Source organism: Oreochromis niloticus, linkage group LG1 (assembly GCF_001858045.2).
Source record: "Oreochromis niloticus isolate F11D_XX linkage group LG1, O_niloticus_UMD_NMBU, whole genome shotgun sequence".
In the NCBI taxonomy this organism is placed as follows: Eukaryota; Metazoa; Chordata; class Actinopteri; order Cichliformes; family Cichlidae; genus Oreochromis; species Oreochromis niloticus.
In genome coordinates, this window is record NC_031965.2 from 29,715,285 (window position 1) to 29,739,383 (window position 24,099).

The following is a 24,099-nucleotide window of genomic DNA, read 5'->3' on the forward strand; positions in this document are numbered from 1 at the left end:
ATTGTCATCTACTGCTTTTGTGTTGAACATGCTGAACAAAGTAATATACCACGCATTGCTGATTAATGTGCGTATCTTAACCTCCAATTGTTGCCAGGGTGATATTAATTACCAGGGCAGAGAAGAATCCAGAGAAGGTGATCCTGTGGCTTTCATTCATTAGATACTCTGCAAAAATAGCCAAACCCCCTACTTAATTTTTTTTTTGCAATTTCATATTGAATATTAGGATTCTGAAATCAGGCCTTTGCCATAAGCTCTCTTTTATGATATTCTTCACTAAATTGCCCCCTGTGGCTTTTTGTGTGGAATCACTGTCATCAATATTGGCTAAAAGCATTTGCCCAGTACCACATGCAAAGTAGTTACAGCTATTCTTCGCACTAAGATGGTCCTGGGCTTAAACCCAGGCAGGCTGAGCTTACATGAGTTTTATCTGGGATCTTTATCTTCTCCTGCAAATGAGAAGACAAGATAAGTTAATGCTGCCTATCTTGACCTGCAAAAGAGATTGTAAATCAGATCTACTGCACTAATAAAGAAAAACTGTGACTCTCTCTTCTTGGCTAAATTAAGTATATAAAATCAACCTAGAGATAGAGAGTTGGAAGTTAATTTATTTTGTGTTTCCAGAAACCACATTAATCTGTTCCACTTTTTTAAAATTTAAAGTTTCATGTGAGACTCTTTGACACTTTGCTCAAAGGCTGACATCCCGTGGTAAATCTTTGTTACTACAAGTTACTTCCTAGTCATTTTAAAGAAATATATAACTTAATTTGTTCTGATTGCTGCAATAAATGTGCCCTTATTTGATTGGACATTAAAAGTTACAAATCCATTATATTACATGGAACATGTAATAATTAAGAAAATGTAATTTGTGAATTTTGAGGATATTTAAACACTGTGTACAAAGAAAAAAAGGACCTTTGTAAAAAGTAGTGTAACCATGTGACCCACTCCTGGATACATGTTGATTGTAAGAAGATAGAGTATATTCATAGAACATACACACACACACACACACACACACACACACACACACGCACGCGAGTTCAGTGAACAGCAAGTTGCATTTTTCTGAAACTTTTATGAACACCCCACCACTCCTGGGGGGAAAACTGAAATTATCAAGCATTTGAATAAAACAACACTGGATCATTTACAAAAATGCAAAGCAAATAAAACTGTTCTTTTTCTGGATATCCAGAGGAAAAGGTTTGGCCCAAGTCAGTATAATCTGTTAAAGTCAGCTGGATCAGAATCAGTCAAAGTGCACTTTTAAATCAGTGTTCAGCTTTGTGTTATGGTCAAAGCCTCACTTTTGTGAGTGTATATATGTGTGTGTTTGAAAATCTATGAAAATCTTTCACATATATTTCCTCAGTGTGTCAGAGTGAAAGAAAATAAGCACCCTGTATTGGGTATAATTGTCAGTATGTCAGAATGACTTATTATACAACTAAAGAAACGTCAGTGGAAATTAACTTGTAATATGAGGTATTTGAAAGTAAAATGGTTTAAGAACACACTCTTATGGGTTTTATTTCCTTGTAGGTATTATTTTTTATCCAGTCAAAAATGTTGAAATATCACTTGTCACTGTACAAATAACAGGAAGTAGTTCAATATAGTTTCTCCATATTTACTCTCTGTGGTTTTGAGCAAGACTTTTGAGAAGCTTTCAGAAGATATGCTGCAGAGAGTCGGTGAGGGCGGCTCATTGTCTATAACGATGAACATAATAATTGCTCTTCTGTGTGAGTACACTAACAGATAACATCTATGTCTTTCAGTCAAACTGTTTTCTGTCTATTTAAGCTGACAGGATTCATTTAATTTTTCACTTCTTTTCTTCAAGGTATTCTGACAAATCAGGTCATAAGCCAAGGTAAGTTCAGTTTCACTCATTAAAAGATATGTCTCTTCTGTATTCCTAAATGTTATTAAGCTGCACTCATCATCACATATATTGCTCATTATGATGTCACACAGATATTTTTCCTGCAAAGATCCTGGCCCAGCAGACAATTATAAGTGAAAACAGTGACCTTTATGTAACATGCAGCACACTTGAGAGAAAGAAAGACTCCAAGGTTTTTATTTATTTGTTAAAAAATGGGCACGGAATCCAGAATCTCACCCAGAAGCAAGATCGAAGTGACACCAAGTTCAGGATACCCAGAGCTGGTCTTCATCACAGTGGAAATTACAGCTGTGTTTATTCTCAGAAACCTTATACACTTTCTGAAGTAGTCAAGAAAGGAGACAACATCATTGAGATTCTGGTCATAGGTAAGTGTTTTGACTCCTGAACACATGATGTCATTGTTATTTCTTTCCACTCATTTTCTCCTGTTTCCATGCAGCCAATTTTCTCCCAGCAGATATTTCAATAGTTGGGCCATCCACTGTTCATGAGGGAGACTATGTTGAATTCCAGTGCACAGTGTCTCAACACCTACATACACTTGGTGGATGTAAATTTATCTACGCTTACCTGAGGAAGAACGACACGATTCTCCAAGTGCAAGTCTTTAATGTGTCTCAGAAGCTGGCAACTTTCATCATCGATAGTGCAGTTTTCAAGGATTCAGGTCCTTACAGCTGCATAGTGCTGCCATCAAAATGCTTCTATGAGCACGAGTACACAGTTCATGGAACAAACAATTTATTTCTTGAGGTCAAAGGTAAGGGTCTCTGAATTTTTCAAACATGCTTCAAATAGACCTTAATTTTAAAAAAAGTTAAGTTTATGCTGTCTTTTTGTGCTTTCCAGTGCATTTAATCTCTCTTGGTTTACTGCGTTATGGAGTGATAACCTTGATGGTATTACTGGTGGCGTTCCTTTGTGGATCAAACAACAAACAAGCAAATGCAGACATGCTGGAGAAATGACGGGATGAGAGTGTGGGAAGATCTAGATCAGGAGTGTCAAACTGATTTTATGTTGTAGGCCACACAGCCCACTAGTTAAGTGGTGCATCGGCGTAACGTTGTGCTGACCATTAGGGGGGTCAAGATGTCTGTCTAAATAAATCTGGGTATATTCCCAGATGATTAAACATGCAACTATTTTGCTGGTAATACCTGAAATGAGTAAAGAAAATCAACAGCCTATTTATGCAAGCTAATTCATAATTTTATTGGGGTTGGGGGGGGGGTTATATTGATTGAGTCTGGTTTTTTTTGTGGGGGGGTCATAACCCCCTAACCCACCTGGAAATTATGCCCCTGAAGTGGTGAAGCTCCCCTTCCTTTCATTGTAAAGAAATTACATATTTAACTGTTTCTCTACGTGATAAAGGAAAAGCTGCTGTGACAAAGAAATAAATATATCAGCACAACTCTTTAAATTGTAAAATATAAATATGTAAAATTACAGAAAAAGTTCTGGTAGCTCATTGCTCAGATTGTCAAGTTTTGGATTTTTGTTGTTGTTGTTGTTTTTTTAAACTGTAATCCTCAGAAATACAAATTTCTATAGTAGAAGATTTATAAAAGAAACCTGTCTATTTATTGTTTATTGCCTTATTACTTTTTATATTTAATATTAAATTTCTTTTTTTTAATTTCTGAAGAATTTTCTGTCAGTTATTTCATGGTTGAAGGCTTTATAGGAGGTGTGGGGAACTGCAGGCCTCAAGGACCGATGTCCTGCAGGTTTTAGATATCACCCCAGGTCAACACACCTGAACCAAATGTTTAGTTCATTACTAGGCCTTTGGAGAACTTCAAGACATGTTGAGGAGGTAATTTAGCCATTTAAAGCAGCTGTGTTGGATCAAGGACACATCTAAAACCTACAGGACACCGGCCCTTGAGGTCTGGACTTCCCCCACCCCTGCTTTACAGCATTAATGCCTTTTACAGTCATGGCGTTGACTTTGATTTCAAACTCGCAGATAAGAGATCATGAGTTTGTATGCCAAATAACATATTTTTAACACTATAGTTATCATTATAGTACAATATACAAATACATGAGAATATGAGAAGTCCCCTTGCTTATCAAATGCAAAATGTCGCTCATTATAATGCTGTCTGTTTGTTCATGAAGTATTACAGAAAGACCACAGGATACATGTGGCGTGTCTTTTATTCTGTCTGAATTAGAATAGTTAATTCTGTCAAGAAAAACAGAAAAGAGGCAAGCTCATAAGTGTATAAACAGAGATAGCCATGACTGCTACCTTTCTTCAATGTAGACAGAAAGACAGAAACTAAGTAGTGTCAATGTTTGTAGGGTTAATGAAGTTGGGCTATCTGGCATATAATGGTGCACTACCTGTTGGCTAGCTACAATGCTATGGTTAGAATAATTAATTAATAATACATAAATAAATCAGCACAATGAAGATGGCAGGTGAATGTAAACATTTTTCCTCGATGGCCAGAAAAAAATGCAATCATATGGCAGGGCAAAGACACTGAAAACAGACCAAACTTCAGTCACGATATCACCTGAGATGATCCATCCAAAACATGTGTTTAGTCATTAAACAGTATGCACACTATGCTGCTGTGTGGTTTAGATTACTCACTATGACAGATTTCCACCCTCTGTAGGTTTATCATTTTCATTTTTTTTTCAAACTTTTGAAAAAGTATATATAAAATATGTAAAATATGTAGATTTTCAGCATGATTTTGGGATTTTTTTTTTCCTGATGTGTTTTCATGGATCTACAACAAAGCCCAAATTGATTTGGTGCTGATAGGAACTCCTATCAACCTCAAAGACTTCTGGGAGAAAGGCGAATGGATTATTATTGATGCACCTGCTTATAAATGTGATATAAGTACAAGTGCTGTGAGGAGATCTAAACAGATATCACACACTTTTTATACATTTGCAGTTTCCCTCTTTTCTATGCAGTCAGCATGATTAGTCCGTGCCTCCTCATCTCCCTTCTCACTGTGCTTGCCTTCTACTTGCCCTCTGACTGTGGTAAAAAAGTAACACCATGTATATATGAGAGGCCATGACACCAAAGACGTATAACCATGCCAAGGTGGGTTTCTTGAATTACTGCCCAGAGTGATTTTCATGACCAGGCCAGAGAGGGATCCCGAGTAGATGACTGTTAACAGTGTTCAGACTATTAGTTCAAAATTCTGTGCCATTCATTCGTTAGGTCCTATGCAAAACGAGTATAAACATCAGGCTACTGTACAGTTACTGTACAACTATAGAATCAGAGCACTTGAAGAGGCTGAGTCAACTCTGGGTCCAATAAGAAATCCCTGGCTGTCTCTTCTATATTGCTAAATTTCATGAGGTCAAAGGTAAGGATGTCAGCAGCTAATGAATGCAGAAATGCTTCAAAATGCTTCAGATGCTCCTTAAAAATTCCATTTTCTTTTTTCTTGTATATTCATAAAATGTTTTTGCAAAGTAGTTCAGTCTGTCTTTATGTGAATTTGGTCCTACCAGTATTACTACTGGAGAATGGTAAGTTTGATGCTATTACTGGTGGTGTCTCTTTGGTGGATCTCAAACAAACAAGGTCAAGTGTAATCAAATATTTAATAATCAAATAATTTTGGGTTCCATATTTTGTTTTACTAAGTCATTCTGTATGACATTCAAGGGTAATAAGACCGATCACATAATGTACTTCAATACACCTGTATGCTATATTTTCTTTTAAAATGTTGTATGTTTTGTATTTTAACAGTTCACTCAGTTTTGTGCACACCACGGTGAACTTTATTTTAGTCTTTCGTTTAAGGGAGCTATATAGAGCTGTTATAAATAATAGTTTAAGGTTGAAGTCACGAATAGCTTTTATTTTTCTTTCTTTTTATTAAAAAATAAATCTAAATTTTTTTTTGTCATTTTATTAGCAAAAGAAGACTCTTTCAGCATGGAGGACGATGAAGTGTAAAAAAAAAAATTTAAAAAAAATACTTGTACAAATTTTATGTACACTTTAAAAAATTTAAATACATTTTTAATAAGTTATCAAAACCATATGGAAAGGTGAGTGCTCAACATATTTTGGCAATTGTGAAACTGTGTATACTATAGCGTTTAGCTTCCTTGTACTGTGAGACTTACAGTTGTAATGTCTTTCAAACAGTACGTAGGTGACTTTACTGCTAACATACATAAAAGAGATGTTGAGCATGATCACATTGACCAGCATTTTGCTAAGTAACACATTTTGAGTCCTAAAGGTACTGTGAAAGCAATAATTATGATTATAATGCAATATAAAAATGTGAACAGTGAATCACAATTGGCTATATGAGGAGTGCAGTTATCAAATGCAAAATTTATTACCTGTCAGTAGCTGTTTTGTCATCTTGAGTTTTACAGCTCAATAAGGCCAGATTGAGGACAAAGTTCATAAGAATAATAAAAAAACAAAACCAACATGAGCAGCTTATATAAACCTTTTTTTGTCCCTCCACACCAGCAAGTTTGTCTGTGTTACTTGCCTGAGTCTTACAGGAAGACCACAGAACAGGTGTGCTGCTTGAATTAGAATAGTTAATTCTGTCATGAAAAACAGTAAACAGAAATGAGGGGAGAGGCAAGCTCACGAGTGTCTAAACAGAGATGGCCGTAACCATTAATTAACTGCAAACTTTCCAACCACAGATGATCTGCCTGTAAGATGCCAGCAATTTAATCACCAAAACTGCACAAACACTGGACAAATAACAAAGCCAAGGCCAACTTGGGGCTGATTAGTTCAACTACAAGCCTCAAGGACTTCTGTGAGACAGACAAATGGGTTATTGTCAATGAACTCTTTTCTTCATAATCGAAATGATCATCCCATGCCTCCTAATCTCCTTTCTCACAGTGGTTGTCTTTTGCTTCCCCTTTGTGGTGAGAAAGTTACACTGTCTGTCGATGATCTCTTTAACTTTCCTCCTCTTTGTCATCACAGATACAATAAATTGATGAGTACCTAATCTTCACCATGATTTTTCTCACTCTATTGAGAAAAATCAATGCTTTTGTGTTGAACATCCACTACTGTATATCAAAGTAATATACCAGGGCAGAGAGTGATCCTGAGAAGGTGACTGCTGGCAGTGTTCAGACGATGCATTTGATAACCTGTGACCCCCCATTTAAAAAAGAAATTGCAATTTCATATTGAATTATGGCCTTTGCCATAAACCCTCTTTTATGATATTCTTGGCACTAAATTGCCCCCTGTGGCTTTTTGTATGGAATCACTGTCATCAATAGTTGCTAAAAGTGGTTAGCACTATTCTTCACATTAAGATGGTCCTGGGCTTAAACCCAGGCAGGCTGAGCTTACATGAGTTTTATCTGGGATCTTTATCGTCTCCTGCAAATGAGAAGACAAGATAAGTTAATGCTGCCTATCTTGACCTAAGACACACTTGCAAAAGAGATTCTAAGTCAGATCTACTGCACTAATAAAGAAAGACTGTGACTCTCTCTTCTTGGTTAAATTAAGTATATAAAATCAACCTAGAGAGAAGTTGGAAGTTAATTTATTTTGTGTTTCCAGAAACCACATCAATCTGTTCAACCTTTTTCAATTTTATTTAATTTTTCAAATTTAATTTAGAGTTTCATGTGAGACTCTTTGACACTTTGCTCAAAGGCTGACATCCCGTGGTAAATCTTTGTTACTACAAGTTACTTCCTAGTCGTTTTAAAGAGATTTATAACTTAATTTGTTCTGATTGCTGCAATAAATGTGCCCTTATTTGATTGGACATTAAAAGTTACAAATGCATTATAAGAGGTCCTGCCTAACTCTGAAGCAGTTACTTTCTGGAACATGTAATAATTAAGAAAATGTAATTTGTGAATTTTGAGGATATTTAAACACTGTGTACAAAGACAAAAAGAACCTTTGTAAAAAGTAGTGTAACCATGTGACCCACTCCTGGATACATGTTGATCTAGAATTGTAAGAAGATAGGTTTGAGTGCAGATAAAACACACACACACACACACACACACACACACACTGCAAGTTGCATTTTTCTGAAACTTTTCATAAACTTTTATGAACACCCCACCACTCCAGGGGGAAAAACTGAAATTATCAAGCATTTGAATAAAACAACACTGGATCCTTTACAAACATGCAAAGCAAATAAAACTGTTCTTTTTCTGGATATCCAGAGGAAAAGGTTTGGCCCAAGTCAGTATAATCTGTTAAAGTCAGCTGGATCAGAATCAGTCAAAGTGCACTTTTAAATCAGTGTTCAGCTTTGTGTTATGGTCAAAGACTCACTTTTGTGAGTGTATATATGTGTGTGTTTGAAAATGTGTGAAAATCTTTCACATATATTTCCTCAGTGTGTCAGAGTGAAAGAAGATAAGCACCCTGTATTGGGTATAATTGTCAGTATGTCAGAATGACTTATTATACAACTAAAGAAACGTCAGTGGAAATTAACTTGTAATATGAGGTATTTGAAAGTAAAATGGTTTAAGAACACACTCTTATGGGTTTTATTTCCTTGTAGGTATTATTTTTTATCCAGTCAAAAATGTTGAAATATCACGTGTCACCGTACAAATAACAGGAAGTGTAGTTTCTCCATATTTACTCTCTGTGGTTTTGAGCAAGACTTTTGAGAAGCTTTCAGAAGATATGCTGCAGAGGGTCTGTAAGGGCGGCTCATTGTCTATAACGATGAACATAATAATTGCTCTTCTGTGTGAGTACACTAACAGATAACATCTATGTCTTTCAGTCAAACTGTTTTCTATCTATTTAAGCTGAAAGGATTCATTTGATTTTTCACTTCTTTTGTTCAAGGTATTCTGACAAATCAGGTCATAAGCCAAACCGAAGGTAAGTTCAGTTTCACTCATTACAAGATATGTCTCTTCTGTATTCCTAAATGTTATTAAGCTGCACACATCATTACATATATTACTCACTATGATGTCACACAGATATTTTTCCTGCAAGGATCCTGGCCCAGCAGACAATTATAAGTGAAAACAGTGAACTTTATGTAACATGCAGCACATTTGGAAAAAAGAAAGACTCCAAGGTTTATGTTTATTTGTTAATAAATGGGCGCAGAATCCAGACTGAGCCCCAGAAGCAAGATCAAAATGACATCCTGTTCAAGATATTCAGAGCTGGTCTTCATCACAGTGGAAATTACAGCTGTGTTTATTCCCCCCAAAATTATACACTTTCTGAAGTAGTCAAGGAAGGAGACAACATCATTGAGATTCTGGTCATAGGTAAGTGTTTTGACTCCTGAACACATGATGTCATTGTTATTTCTTTCCACTCATTTTCTCCTGTTTCCATGCAGCCAATTTTCTCCCAGCAGATATTTCAATAGTTGGGCCATCCACTGTTCACGAGGGACATCATGTTGAATTCCAGTGCACAGTGTCTCAACACCTACATACACTTGGTGGATGTGAACTTATCTACGCTTACCTGAGGAAGAACGACACGATTCTCCAAGTGCAAGTCTTTAATGTGTCTCAGATGCTGGCAACTTTCATCATTGATGGTGCAGTTTTGAGGGATTCAGGTCCTTACAGCTGCATAGTGTTGCCATCTAAATGCTTCTATAAGCACGAGTACACAGTTCATGGAACAAACAATTTATTTCTTGAGGTCAAAGGTAAGGGTCTCTGAATGTTTCAAAAACGCTTTAAATAGACTTATTTTTATAATAATGCATTATTTTTATACTGAAATATATTTTGAAATATAGGTAATCATGTCTTATTTTACTTTCCAGTGGATTTGGTGTCTACAGTGTTACTCCATGGTGGAGTAATAACCTTGATGCTGTCACTAGGGGCGTGTCTTTGGTGGATTTCAAACAAACTAGGTCAAATAAGTATAATTAAAAATAATTTTAGGCTTCACATTTTTTTCACAAGTCATTGTATATTGTATGGATTAATCAAACCAACCACATAATATAGCTGAATATACCTGCATGCTATATTTTGCTCTAAAATTATATTTGTTTTGTGTTTCAACAGTTCGCTCAACTTCTTGTGGACCACGGTGAGCTTTAATTCAATATGCATAATTTTTTTGACAATTCTGTGAATTTTTTTATTAGAAAAATAATTTTGTTATGTTTTGTCTTTGTGGGTAAAATTCTATATACTGAATGGAAAAGTGAATGAACCACTGAAATATGTTTAGTTTGTTTTGTTTTTACAGTGCAACGACTCAGCAGGCAAATTCAGACATGTTGGAGGAACAGCAGGAGCAGGAAGAGTGGGAAGACGGTATGGTCAAAATGGAATTACAGTCAAGACATACTCCAGGGAATTTTTAATAGAATTACACATGATGACTTATCTGTGTTCTGCTCTTTTCTAATCCAACAAAGGATGTCTGTGTAATTCCACAAACATTCACACATTCATATTCTTTCAAACAAAAAAAACCTTTTCAAACAATTCAAATCACATCTGTTTCATTAAAAATGAGCTATATACAGCTGTTATAAATAGAAATTTCGATCAACTTTATTTTTTCTCTGTATTTCACTGTCTTTTTTGGGGGGGTTGTGTTTTATTAGAAAAAGAAGACTCTTTCAGCACAGATTATGATGACGCGTAAGAATATATTTTTATTTTCAACATCTGTACACTTAAAAAATGTGTAATAACAACAAAAGCATGAGCAGTACTGAAATCTGATCATTAACAATATTTTATCATCAGGTGTCCGAACAATCTGGCAGCTGAGGTTTCATTGCCTTCTGAAAATTTTGAAGACGCGTACACTGTTGTAGGTAAGCGATCACAATGTGTTTCATTGTGCTTTAATAGACATTGTTCTAATGCCTTTTGGCAGTCATTTATGTGACTTTGCTGCCTAACATGAACATAAAAGAGATGAAAAGTCCAATAACATTAATCAGCAGCATGCCAAGTAATACATTTTACTAAAGTACGGTACTAAAAGTACTTTAAAATAAATATATGCAGTGAAACATTATTGGTAATGTAAGATGAATGCAACATGATGACATGTTGCATTATCAAATACAACATGTATTACCTAAGAGTAGTTATTTTGTCTTCTAATCTTGAGCTGGATTGAGCATGAAGCATGAAGCATGAAGAAAACATAATGTTGGGAACTTATTACAAATGGTCTTTTAATACTTGAAACCAGAAGGTTCGTCTTTGTTGCTTTACTCAGTCTTACAGGAAGACCACAGGAAATGTGTGAAAGAGTGTTTTGTGCTGCCTGAATTAGAATAGTTAATTCTGTCACTAAAGATGGTTACCGGAAAAGAGCCAAAAGGCAACACCACGAGTGTTGAAACTCATTAAACACATGTCTAAATAACACTTGTAACCACTATTTAACTGACACTTTCCAACCACAGATGATGTGCCTGCAGATTCAAAGCCAGCATGCCTATATAGTTCATCGATCAAACATAAAAAGAAAGGCAACAGAGTTCCCACCCCGAGTTCCTCTTCAGTCTGTGTTTCAGCTAATTAATGACTGCAGGCAATGATCATGTTCAGAATAAGTGGCAATGTTTTCTGAAAGTATAGTGGCTGTGAAGCATCGACATTCACAGATGTTTATGAGCAACACAGCTGAAGAAAGACTTGCTCCAACGTGCTGTTTCTTGTTTCTTCATAAAACATTTTGATTAAAGGCATGGATGTACTAACTTTATAAAATAGTCTGCATTTTGCTTTCACTCTAGAGCATGCAGACATTAATGTTTTATATTTTTCTTTTCTTTTTGTAACCACTTATTTCCATCAATCCATCATAAAAATGCATATAATACAACAAAAAATAGACTTTTTTTCAAATATTCACTGTGTATAGCTTTCAAAGTTATAATTATTATGTTTTTATTGTGGTAATTAAATGTATTTGTATTCAATAAATTGTTTCTAATCCACCCAGAACATTTTTAATAAATTTGAGGTCACCATGGGGACCTACAGACTGTGGACACAGGGATCAGGGTTTTATGGTTGTAATTTTTATTCAGTTGAATGAACTTTCACATTTGACAGTAGCTTTGATTTGTAACATAACTTATCAAAACACACTGGAGAAAACTACTTCACTGAAATCTGCAAAATAACACAAACCATGTCTTATCATTTCTTATTCAACCTATTAGTTTTTATTTTCAGGCATTTTTCAAGACATACCAGCCTAAAAAACACAAGAGATAAAAAAGTAATTATTGCAGCAGCAGCTAGAAAAGATAGTACTACATCTACAGATTGGTAGGAATACCAGGGCATTCTGTAGGACTCTGCTTTCAGGTGAGCTGCTCCTTTGTGCCTCATGACAAACTCTATCCAGAAGAGGGCGTTATCCAGTGGCTTTACTGGTTTATCTCTGTGCAGCCTGGAAAGTCTCTGCATGTTCGCCCTGTAGGAGGGATCACTCAGGACTTCCTGTATGGCCTTCAGAAAATTATCATCTTTATCCACAATGGCTAATGTAAGAATTTTAGCTGCTCCTTTTTCTTTCAAGCGAAGCAGGTTATCATACTGGTCAAAAAACACAGGTAGACCGACAACTGGGACTCCATGATGAATAGCTTCCTGGACTCCATTTGTTCCTCCATGTGACACAAATAGTTTTATTTTAGGATGTCCTAAAAGGTCATTCTGTGGCATCCAATCAACTAATAAAGTGTTATTACCCAGAGCATCTGGCCTGTCACCTTTATACTTCCAGATGACTTTTTGTGGCAGTTTAGCAAAAGCTGCAGCTATCTCATTTGTTATATCAGCAGGAAGTTCAGTCACAAAAGTCCCCAGAGACATGAGGATGAAGCCATGCTCTCCAGAACTCTGCACAAAGTCCTCCAAGTGTTCGGGAAGTGGTTCTGAAGGCTTACACTGAAATCCTCCTATATAAATAACATTCGGCATGGTCGGTCGAGGGAACTCGAACACAAAGTCCACTCTCATGAGCCACAGGTCTGCGCTGTGTAATAAGCCACTATATGTAACATCTGAGCCAAAGAATTTATTGCAAACAGCTTGATACTGAGGGCGGATTAAAAATATGTCCTGTGCTTGCCAGATGACATAGCAAATTAGATTTTTGACTCTCTGTATGAAAGTCATGCTGTCTGTCAGTCCAGAACCAGTTATTGGGATATAAGATAATGGAGAAGGTGCAATGGCTAAGTGTCCCTCCCCACTAGTTGCGAATCGTACATTATAGATCAGAGGTAATTTCAGAGCATGAGCGATTAATATGCCTGCACCCCATGCTGGGTCAGTGAGGACTAGGTCATATTTGCGCACCTTTAAATTACTCATCAAGTTCTCATCTTCAAGCATGATAGTAGCCATTTTGCATATGATCCCATGCATATCATACATGGCATTAAACATTTCAACCTGCAAACTCAAAAAGCTAAAAACCGAGCTTTCCCCCCTTTCAATGCTAAATACCCTTTTCAGAATGAGGTTAAGAAAATCTTGATTAAAAACTTCAACAACAGGAACTGTGATTGGTTTGTAGTGTGGGAAGTCATCTTTGATGTACCAGCTTTGATTGGTTCGTACCACATCGACAGAGTGTCCCCGAGCATGAAGAGCTTTGATCATGATGTCCATGTTGACCCAGTGGCTTCCTTCGAAAGGAACAATCAAAATCTTTCCGCCGCAGCCAACTCTCCACAACAAGATCACTGCAGATATAAAGAGAAGAAATTGTGTTGCATTTCTAGTTGAGGTCATCTTCAACCTAGAAGAAAAAAAGTCCACCTGATTCACTTTGGAAAAGTAGAAATAGATAAATCACTAACTTTTTGCAGCATGCTGGTTTTGTTTAACAAAGCCAAATTCGGTGACCACACACACACACACACACACACACACACACAAGATTGATCTGTAACATACCTGTTTTACATAACGTAGCTCCAGGCCTGTGTGTATTGATGTGTTGCTTAGCTTTAAATGAGAAATATCCAAGGTACCAATGAATACAAGATTGCAAAATCCAAAAATGCTTACACAAGTGGATTATGGATAAGCTTTCCTTTGAGCATTTCTTCAGAAATGGAGAAAAATGTGGAGAACAATGAGGCCTTTTTGTTAAAGTGGTGTATAAGATCCAATGAATGCTGTTGAAGATTTCCTTGTAATTTACGTCTCTATAGCATGTATCATTTATTGGTTCACATTTGCACTCTAGTCTAGTCTCAACATCCTGCATGTCCCATTTCTCTGCCCTCCTGTCAGGAATTGTCATTCACAATTTTAAAACAAAAACAGAGAGAAGAAGGAATGTGTAATGCCTCACCAGTAATAATGTATGGCTCTGTGAGTGATATACTGAATACAATATACAATCAGTTATAAATACAGATCAATTCAATGCCCAGGAATGCTAAGACATCATGTAAAAGAGGAATAGAAATGAGACAGTGACAATTACCCTTCGTGAAGTCACTGTTGAGTGTATTAACAGTTTTTTTTAAAACATTTTTACACCCTTAATTTTTGCACATTCTCACATTTTCACAGAGAAAATAAAGTCTTACAGTATGATAAGAGGGGCACCACAATTTCAAAGTATATATTTAATTTGGGTTTTAAACTGAGATATTTATAATTGAGCTATTTGTATGCATCATTGCATTTTGTAACTTTGTAATATATTGTATAGTTTCATTTAGTTTAGTCAGTTACTATCTTGGAAAACATAATTTCTTAATGGATTAATAAAGTATTCTGATTATGATTTTAAACATCATTTTAGTATTCTCGTGCTACCTAGTGTCTCTTTGTACCCCGTGCTTTTGATAATGCAGTGAAACTCGTACTTAGATTTTGTAGCAATGGTATCTTATATTTATGGTCTACATTTGGTAAGGTAGTAAAACGTAGCATAATTAAATATGTTGTTTTCATTTTAACCTACAGTGTGTTAATAGCACTGATTAGGTTAAGCTTGTTTTATTTTTGTTTTTACCCTATTCATGCACCAACCCAAAAAAGTCCCATTATCTCTACAATACAACTGACCACACACAGTATATGTGGTCATAGCATAGTTGATCGTTCAAACAGGAGTAACTTGACGACAAACTGCAGCTCTTCAGAAATACACTACTAACAGTACGTCTACTTTCACCGCCTTTCACCTTTTTTTCTTCTCGGATTCTTTGTTTAAGACCATTTTGTGTTTTTACTTTCTTTTTACTCAGATACTTGTGCTAACTAATCCTTTTTCACCTGCATTTTTAGTTGTCCTTATTCCTTACATCATTTACCCTTCTCCAACTTTGTTTATTATTTCAACTTATAGTCTCTGTATTCAAATCAAATGTCACTCATCAATAGGCTCACATCGCTGTAATGTGAAAATACGGCCATGCGGGGGCAGTGCAGACTCAGCTAAAGGCTGGAGACAAAAGCGGTCTTCCTGGTGTTTCAAATGTTTCCAGAAGTGAAGTAAACGTACCACCTTTTTATTCCTTTTGGTTAGAAAAAAATTATCTGAGGTATGAAAAATCAGTCATACAACAAAAACAATCTAGCAAGATCTCCTCAAATAGCTTTTAATTCTGTACTAAATTTCAGTGAAATAAAAACATCCCGTCCCTGAAGCGTCTTTTGTGCTCCGACCATGGATTGTCTTACAGCCTCCACAAAGTATGCAGTAAATGTCCTGAAATAACGCCATACTCAGGGTGAAAGGAAGTGCTGTGAAATTCAAGTCCTGGCAAGAAAGTCTGCTCTTTCCCAAAGAGGGCGAGGTAGAATGAATAGACGAACTAAACTATTTAAATTACAATGTTTCCATATAAGGACATGACTGATCCACATGCAGTCAGCATAATAATAATTGTATCTATTGTGGTCATTTAACTGTAGCCTTCTAAAAGGTGCAAAGAAATTCAAGGAAATTATGGACAAATGCTGATCTTTGATTTGCCAAGACGAGCTGTTCTCTTTCACAATCGTGCACCTTGTCAGATTTCGTGTTTACCTGCAAGAATAGCTCTTTTTAAACTACTAATGAATCTGACATTGCTGATAGGGCATACTGTGTAAAAGTGAGAATCATGATTATGTTCTACAGTGCAAAAGATCATCAAAAACTAGTACATACAGCTTAGCACACAAAACATGTCCCAGTGCCTTCATGGGGTATGTTTTTCCTCATGTCCTCATGAAGGGATTTATGGGAATCTCTGGGATTTGTTCTTGCCATATTGTATTGTGCTTTTTCCAGAACCAACAATAAATCCACTCGATGATGCCAGTAAACAGACAAGGCCAAATGCATGTATCATATTGTACTGTTATTTATTTATATGTGAAATGTGGACAGAAATGCAGATGATCTTCTGTAAGTAATATTTAATCTCAAATGCAGAATTTAGATTAAAACCAAATTCATCCTACATAGTAATTATGTATTCTGCTACACACTAAGTCTCATATCATACTGTTTCCTTAAAGATTTTTAAGGGTTTTTATGTTTCAGTTGTGCTTTGTTGTTAAATATTGTTCATCATAGACACATTTACAAATTGATAGTATTCAGTATATATGTCTACTCTGAGTACATGTTTGTTCATTATTCCAGTATCAATCAACTATATACTGAAAGCCTACATAGGAACAATACATGTTATGGATTTGAGACAAAGCCTGTTTCTCTCCACTCTGCAAACAAGGCACCCAAAGCTGTAGCTGTGCAGCTCTGGCACACCTATAGCAAACAGAATAACCCCGAGCAGGACTGCAATCATATCTAAAATATGACTACAAGTAGCTGTTTATGTGCTTTGCTTCAATTTGTGGTTAGTTTAACTGTGGTTATTAGAGGATACTTCCAGGATGGCTAGGGACAATGATACTGGCCCATTTGTAAATAACTGGGATGAAGAGGAGAGCGGAACCAAGGACTGACACCAAGAGGAAGGCCCACAAAAACATTCGATCCAGAACCTGGGCTACAAACTTCCAGTCTTGAACAACCTGCAACAGAAGAAGCACATGACAGTCTCTATATTCTTAATGGTTATGGGCAGACACATATATAAGCTAAGTCAGGGTAATGAATCTGTAATTTTTTCCAAGTTTACAGTCTTTGTTATAATTTGTGATTTTGTTTCACAAAAGAAAAAACCCTCAAAACTCACCTCTCTGACCTGATTTTCTTTAACCACATGCATGGTAATGTAGCGAATAGACTCCAAAGCAGCTTCTAGGTTGTGTCGAGTGTAGAGGAGCTGCGTGAGCTCAGGTGTCGAGCTCTTTATCCCTTCCAGTCCTACCGCTTCTCTAGCCCTGGCTACTCCAGCTGTGGCATAACGATCCACATGGCTGCGCATGCATAGCAATTTGGGAAGTCGATGCAGGAAAATTTTCCTCACCCAGGGTGCCATACTGTGATGTGTAGAAGAAGAGCGGTGGTGGATGTTGATGGCAAAGACAGTAATAATGATGGAAAGTGTGACAAAGATCATGGTAAAAACCAGGTACTCCCCAATGAGTGGGATTGCTTTTGAAGAGGAGGGGATGATCTCCTCAATGACCAGGAGGAAGACAGTGAGCGACACCAGCACTGAGGTGCAGAGAGAGATCTTCTCACCACCATTTGAAGGCAGATAGAAAACAAGAATGGTAAGAAAGGACAAGCCAATGCAGGGAATGATGAGAAAGAGGGTGTAAAAAAGAGGCAACCTGCGGATAATGAAGAAATAAGTAATGGTGGGATAGGAAGAACTGCCATCAGTCCTCAGGCCACGGCTGCCTGTGGCTTTCACTATCTCCCATTCACCATTGTCAAAATAGTCCTGCTTGTCTACGTGGAAGTCCTCCAGAATTATGTCCACCTGTTTAATCAAAAAGGGAATCTAATTAATCAGTGTTTATTACAATATTAATGTACTGCAGATGTTGTTGTATAATAGAAATTCACCTGGGAGCCATCATAGGTCCAGGAGCCAAACTTCATTGAGCAGTTCTGGAGGTCAAAAGGGAAGAAGGTGACATCAATGGTGCAGGCTGACTTGTAGTTGGCTGGTGGTGTCCACAATATTGTGCCATTGTACTTCACAACGGCCTTGGTGATAGTTCCCTCAAAGCGTCCATCAGAACTATTAAGAAAAATATGCCCACATTTTAGCTAATAGCTTCTTTAAGAGTAAATGTTTGAACTCCTACAGCATCCAGAACAACAAGTTCCTTTACTCCTTCATTTTAATCTCCCCACTTTTTTTCTTTGCTTGATATACAATGAAAATGATTTGGAAAATTAGGAAAATGTAAATTAAAAAAAAGCTTTTGATTATATCTTTTAATAACCTATTTATATACAGTACAGTGACATACTTATCATACAGTACAACATCCGGCAGCCATATCCTGTCTGAGGGGACACGGATCGATGTAATGCCCAGGTATTCATCGGGATTCCATCTGAGTTTCATGTCAGTCCATTCCTACGTGAGGGAAAATAATCAATTTAACAATTAAAACCACAACTAATCTATCAATGGGTTGCTAAAATACACATTTTACTTATTTGAAAATTCATAATTCATTCTTGAAAGTCAGTTTTTATAATCATTTCATGGCACCTAAGCTAGTAGGTGGCTGACTTAGCTCAGAGACTGTGAAAAAGGAGGAACCGCTAGTTAGAAGTGACAACAACTTGGTCTTCAGACTAGAGAAATTTGGTAGTGGTGGCAAAGAAAATGGAAAGTGATGAGGACTAACAAGATGACTGGATAGTAGAAAAAAGGACGGTTACAAACATCTGGTTTCCCTCAAGCTATCATGATGGAGGGAGATGACGGCACAACAAATCCTGTCTTTAGGTAATTTGTATTTGGCTGATAAGAGGTTCTGAGAAGCTAGTTTGGTGGTAGAAATACGATCCAAGCCATAAGTCCTTGCCAATTATTATTTAACCAGTTAAGAGATAAAACAAGGAACCATGAATACACTAGGAACATGGCTCCACAGAATGAACTGCTAAGTCAGTTTTATCTGGCAATGTACCAGACTATTATAAGCAGGCGTGCATCCAGGCTCCCCTTACGAAATCAGGTTTATAGGGTGTTAGTAGCTGGATTGAGAGTGTGACTCATATGCCTTAAGGCTATTGCAGTAGTCTAGATTCAAATCTGCTTTGGGGCATTTCCCACATAACTTTCCTGGTTCTCTATCCCAGCTTTCCTGTCCAGTCTATGCTGTTCTGTTATAATACATCCTAAAAAGCCAAAGCAGCCATTCCCAGAGTGAAGAGTGCTGTAGCCCATAAACGGTTGGTTATAAACTGCTATTTCTATTAAGTTAATACAAAGTGTTAAGGCCCATGTGTGACCCACCTGTCTCTGGCACACAAACTTCAATAAAAGACCACTAAAATTTAATATCACAACCTAACCACCTCCTGTTACCAGTTTTAATTCACTTTTATATAAATAAATCAATTTATATAAATATGACTTAACTTGAGTGATTCCAAACTGAATTTCTGTTATTACTGAGGACCACCTGTAGTACCTTTGCAGTCCACCAGTGGGTCCAGGCCCACACTTTGATTTCTTGCATTCTTCACTAGCATTAATGACCAGATACCCTTTAATTTCTTACAGCTGAACTCACATAAAACTGACATCCTTCTTATTCCTCCCGACTATATTCCCAATAGTGTAATTTCCTGCTGTTGGACAACTAATGCCTGAGACTAACTATTAACAGTTCAATCTTATTCTGTACAGATTATAAATATTGCCACAGTCAGACAGATAGTCCCCAATAATATAAGTGAGTGCTACAACTCTTTTAGCAATGCAGCTGTTTTCCATCTACATTTAGTACAAAACATGGCAGCAAAGCTACTCACAAATACTGAATGCAAGAAACATTTTACTTCAGTCCTTGCAGAGCTACACTGGCTTCACAATTCCTGCAGAATCCAATTTAAGACTGTATTGATTACTTTTAAATCACTACATGATAGAGCTCCACTTTATATCTCAGAATACTTAACTCTTCATTAAGCAACCAGATCTCTCAGATAGGAGAATCAATTGCTGTCACAGCTTCCACAGTCAAGCCTTAACACAAAGCTGGTGAGTACCTTTACTGTTTTGGCCCAAAGACTGTGGAATAAGCATCCTCCTTTTATTATATGCCCTCTTTTTATTCACGTGCTTCAAGTATTTTTTAAATATTTCTTGTAAGTTTAGCTTAGAAAGGTGCTATAGAAATATTAATGGCGCAACATGATGGTACATCATTTTGTATGTATAAATATAAAGGTACTTGCCTGTTTCATCCAAACATTAGTTGTCATTAACTGGTTTTTCTCATCCTAGAATTGTAAAACAAATTTTGTACAAAAAACATTCACATTTTATGTTAAGTGATACATACATTATATTTTCAGAGAGCAGTGACCAGAGAACAGAGAGAACAGAGCAGTGATTTAAATGGCATTTAATCTTTGAACAAACTATTTTATGTCCTTTATACGATTTCTTGGTAACACATAGACAAACATTATCACAGTAATAATCAGTGCTGCTATATACTCACCACATCAACTAGCTGGGAAATAGCTAGTCCAAACCTCACACGGATTGTCTGGTTTAGGTATTCCACTGGACGAACCCATTTCTGGTAGTTTTTAAAGAGATATTTGAATAATTTGTCTTCTGCTTTTGCATAGGAGGAGAGTTTTGGAATACCTAAGAGATGGAAATGACATAATTTTTTAAGTATCTATCTATCTATCTATCTATAGATAGATAGATAGATAGATAGATAGATAGATAGATAGATAGATAGATAGATAGTTTTATGTGTAGCACTTCTGGTTATGACCCCTGCAAACCAAAGTTAGGAACCAAACTCATACTGAATATATAATTAAGACAGTGGTTCTTAACCTTGTTGGAGGTACCGAACCCCACCAGTTTTATATGCGCTTTCACTGAACCCCTCTTTAGTGAAAAATAAAATGTGATTTTTTTCAAATTCAAGACATAGATATGTTTTTTACTGGTGCACAAAATGAGCCCTGCATGTCACGGCAGAGGCTCTGCCGAACCCCTGAGACCGACTCACCGAACCCAGATTAAGAACCACTGAATTAAGACTACTACAACAAATGAGAACGTATGAAGCCTTTACCATGAGAGCCAAGCATGGTGGACAAACCTTTTCTATTAAGCCTTTGCTATTGGAGTCATCAAAAAGAAATGTATTTTTGAATATAGCATTCAAAATACTTTTTGGTGTTTAGCTGGGATGTTCTGGGTGATGTGCAATGTTTTTTTCTTTCTTTCAGGGGACCAGTGTGTAAGATGCCATCAGTTAATGTTTGCAGAGTATAGCCTCAAAAAGATATCCAAATAAAACATTGCAGTCAGACTGTGCTTCATGCACGTGTACTAATGAAATGTATATCTGCAATTTAAAATGTAATCAGAGAAAGCACTGCAGCGATTTGGCTCAGTTCCTATTTACTTTGTACCATTCCTTCACTAGTGTGAGAACCTGATATGTCTATACACCTTTCTCATCACATCACTGCACTGTGAGTCATATGCAGCAACGATCGTAAATAATGCGGACATTCTCATTTGAAGGATAATCCTATTCAATAAAAGTCACTGCTTACTAATGTATCCTGCCATCTTTACTGCATATATAACAAAAAGTAAACATAAGATGTGCAATTTAAATATGACTTGAACTTGGACTGTTCACGGTGAATTGTGGAATTGCTGTTGATGCCAAATTTTAGGCAAATAATTTTAGGCAAGAACATCTTTGGGCAAGAAGTTTTTCTTCAGCTGACGTGTTAAAACACAAACAACTACAGAGTGCTAACATACACTAAATGTGTTTAACAACCATTTTAATTCATCTAATCCTACTTTGTTCACTATATAAACTAAATTTCTTCATAATTAAAGCACTTACAGACTAGGTGGCATAGAATGCGGTCATGACATTAAACCAATTCCACCACATTAAGGGTTCAACTGTTTTACAAGTGCTGCATCGCTTTGCTGTATCAGAATACCAGTACAAACAAGAAGATTCTTCACCTCCATGGTAATAAACTCAATTTATGGATAGTGAATGTGGCTCCAAATCTACCACAAGACTGACCACAAATATATGGTGTCACTCTCAGGCTGTGTGGATCAATAAAGACGAGGCTTCAAACAGCCTCAATCAATGACTGTGTGATCAGCAAATTCGTCATCTCTTGGAGCTTCTTCTGCACTGTCACCAGCATCCTGCTTTGGTAAAAAACAAGCAGGAGAGTCTTCTGGATTCTACATTCATCACTGATGATTAATTGGTAACCTGGGAATGTGCTCAGTCATAAATGAAGTAGTATAAAAAATTTAGTATGTCCTATGAGAAAAAACCTGGAGCTCATTCATTATCAGTGTCAGTAGAAATGACATTTACACCTAAATACGGCATAAAAAATATTTCATCATTTACTCAAATCAATGCTACCTGCTGCTTGTGCAGTAGGAAGCATCTCAAAACACTAAATATGTTATGCAATAAACATGGAATATATAATGTGAGATGCTGAGGATTCCAGTGATAAATTCTCTAAAGATCACATGTTGCCTCAGTCAGCAAATATGTAAAATATCTATAACAAGAAATTACAAAGTAGTAGACAAATAAAGTATATTTGTATATACTTTAATGATGGCAGCAGATCCTTTCTTCCCTCCCGTTGGAATAGTTTATATTATTATTCCTGTCCTTTCTCACCTTCTACTGTTCCTCACCTGCCCACTAATAAACACTACTAAGTTAATTCTCCAAGAGTGACTTCAGTTTCTTTTGTCAAAACCAAAGGTAATCTTTTCCATCCACTTATCCAATTAGCATGACACAGACCCTCTGTTTTCAGTCAATAATAATGACTGAAAACAGAATGTTAATGAGTGAAGTATTAGGCGAAAATCAGGTGTCATAGTAATATTTGATATTTGATCAGTAAGAGGATAGCTAACTTGTTTTTCCAAACTCAGAGCAAAAGCACAAACTATATTTTATATTAACATGCTGATACGAGTCACTCCTTGTAGCTGAACTCTAATCACTTGCAAATTTTTTTCAATATTCTGTTGAAAACTCTGCTATTCTGTCATCAGGCATTCCCAGGTCTTAAAACACTCACGTAGTGAGTGGCACAGGTAGCACCAGCACACCAATGGCAGCAGCAGTGTGAGAGAGGTGGCTGCCCCTCCTGCTCTCCACATCATATCAGAGGTGGCACTCGATCCACACAGCTGGTACCTTGGGCATCCCAGAGCTGGAAAATAAAATATTCAAAACAATAGTTATTAAAAACTGTGGCTTCTTTATACATCTGAGTAAATAAATCTTGCCTTGGGTAAATGCTCAAATCCCAAGTTATTCGTCTTTATTAAAGCCGAATAAAATCTTATTTAGGGATTTCAGGGGAAAGGCTGTGAAAAACAAATAAGCATCATCTACAGTAAATAATAAACTGCAACCATACTTATAACATCCAGAACAACATCTGCATAAGTCAAGAATATGTTCTACCCTCACCTTGCTAAGATGACCCTCTCCAAGATAAAAATTACATTTTAATATATGAGCATGCAGCTGCTGTATCCATACCTGCTCTGAGTCTGTCCCATTAAGAGTGATTAACAGTGGCTGTGGTGGTAGTTAGTGTCCAAACAACAGCGGCAGTGCTGCTGTACTGCTCCTCCATTACATGCAGGTTCTTTCTCTCGCCTTACACAGATGCTGCTTCACTCCCTGCTGCCTCCAATTGTGAACAGGCAATGCATGCTCATCCCCTCCTCCTCCTGTTCCTTAGAAGAGTCCGCCCCCAGCCCCCAGCACCATCACCGTTTTCCATCCTTCCCGTTTCTCTAACATTCTCGTGGTCACTAATAACAGGCAAGAATAATCGCACCCTCCATGCAGCCACTTCATTGCTTCTCCACAGCAGCTAATGGTAAGCTCTGCCACTGCCACTCTGCTTTGCATCTAACTAACAGTTTCCAGATCATTACCTGGTGTCCACTGCCACACATGATACTGTATTTTGTGCCACTGGTTCCCCCCACAATTCTGTGTCA

General features: G+C 36.8%; 3 protein-coding genes across 5 annotated transcripts; 1 reads left to right on the plus strand and 2 right to left on the minus strand.

The window, feature by feature from the left end:
* The first annotated feature begins 1,679 nt into the window (after positions 1-1,679).
* LOC109202488 (uncharacterized) lies at positions 1,680-11,886 on the plus strand. 2 transcript variants are annotated; one of them, XM_019360129.2, is made up of 10 exons: positions 1,680-1,763; positions 1,865-1,894; positions 1,999-2,298; positions 2,373-2,693; positions 9,730-9,822; positions 9,980-10,004; positions 10,167-10,234; positions 10,531-10,567; positions 10,676-10,746; positions 11,350-11,886. In XM_019360129.2, exons 1-10 carry the CDS (start codon positions 1,697-1,699, stop codon positions 11,466-11,468), a joined length of 1,131 nt encoding a protein of 376 aa, XP_019215674.1. In that variant the 5' UTR covers positions 1,680-1,696; the 3' UTR covers positions 11,469-11,886. The 2 variants fall into 2 exon arrangements, with proteins under 2 accessions (XP_019215674.1, XP_019215667.1); XM_019360122.2 differs by lacking the exons at positions 1,680-1,763; positions 1,865-1,894; positions 1,999-2,298; positions 2,373-2,693 and adding exons at positions 8,591-8,673; positions 8,775-8,810; positions 8,915-9,214; positions 9,289-9,609.
* A 62-nt stretch (positions 11,887-11,948) lies between these two features.
* LOC100707235 (UDP-glucuronosyltransferase 2C1) lies at positions 11,949-16,116 on the minus strand. Of its 2 annotated transcripts, XM_005447618.3 has the most exons (3): positions 14,268-16,116; positions 13,865-13,917; positions 11,949-13,706 (listed from the first exon to the last, which is right to left on the minus strand). In XM_005447618.3, the coding sequence occupies exon 3, from the start codon at positions 13,697-13,699 to the stop codon at positions 12,092-12,094; it is 1,608 nt and encodes a 535-aa protein (XP_005447675.1). In that variant the 5' UTR covers positions 13,700-13,706; positions 13,865-13,917; positions 14,268-16,116; the 3' UTR covers positions 11,949-12,091. The 2 variants fall into 2 exon arrangements, with proteins under 2 accessions (XP_005447675.1, XP_005447676.2); XM_005447619.3 differs by lacking the exon at positions 14,268-16,116 and having other exon boundaries at positions 11,949-13,650; positions 13,865-14,260.
* Positions 16,117-16,262: 146 nt separating this feature from the next.
* On the minus strand, positions 16,263-23,788 carry chrna5 (cholinergic receptor, nicotinic, alpha 5). Its single transcript, XM_005447620.4, has 8 exons — positions 23,630-23,788; positions 23,160-23,294; positions 20,534-20,685; positions 20,265-20,309; positions 18,317-18,426; positions 17,904-18,081; positions 17,122-17,817; positions 16,263-16,957 (listed from the first exon to the last, which is right to left on the minus strand). Exons 2-8 carry the CDS (start codon positions 23,242-23,244, stop codon positions 16,799-16,801), a joined length of 1,425 nt encoding a protein of 474 aa, XP_005447677.1. The 5' UTR covers positions 23,245-23,294; positions 23,630-23,788; the 3' UTR covers positions 16,263-16,798.
* Positions 23,789-24,099: the final 311 nt, after the last annotated feature.

Bases quoted from the DNA above. Each gene is read 5' to 3' on its own strand.
- LOC109202488 (XM_019360122.2), top strand. From the start codon at position 8,607: ATGCTGCAGAGGGTCTGTAAGGGCGGCTCATTGTCTATAACGATGAAC. The intron at 10,568-10,675 runs GTAAGAATATAT...TTTTATCATCAG, and splicing joins AGCACAGATTATGATGACGC to GTGTCCGAACAATCTGGCAG. The intron at 10,747-11,349 runs GTAAGCGATCAC...TTCCAACCACAG, and splicing joins AGACGCGTACACTGTTGTAG to ATGATGTGCCTGCAGATTCA.
- LOC100707235 (XM_005447619.3), bottom strand. From the start codon at position 14,216: ATGACAATTCCTGACAGGAGGGCAGAGAAATGGGACATGCAGGATGTT. The intron at 13,651-13,864 runs GTATGTTACAGA...TTATATCTGCAG, and splicing joins AGCTACGTTATGTAAAACAG to TGATCTTGTTGTGGAGAGTT.
- chrna5 (XM_005447620.4), bottom strand. From the start codon at position 23,244: ATGATGTGGAGAGCAGGAGGGGCAGCCACCTCTCTCACACTGCTGCTG. The intron at 18,082-18,316 runs GTATGTCACTGT...TTTTCTTAATAG, and splicing joins GATGTTGTACTGTATGATAA to TTCTGATGGACGCTTTGAGG. The intron at 16,958-17,121 runs GTGAGTTTTGAG...CTTCTGTTGCAG, and splicing joins AAGAAAATCAGGTCAGAGAG to GTTGTTCAAGACTGGAAGTT.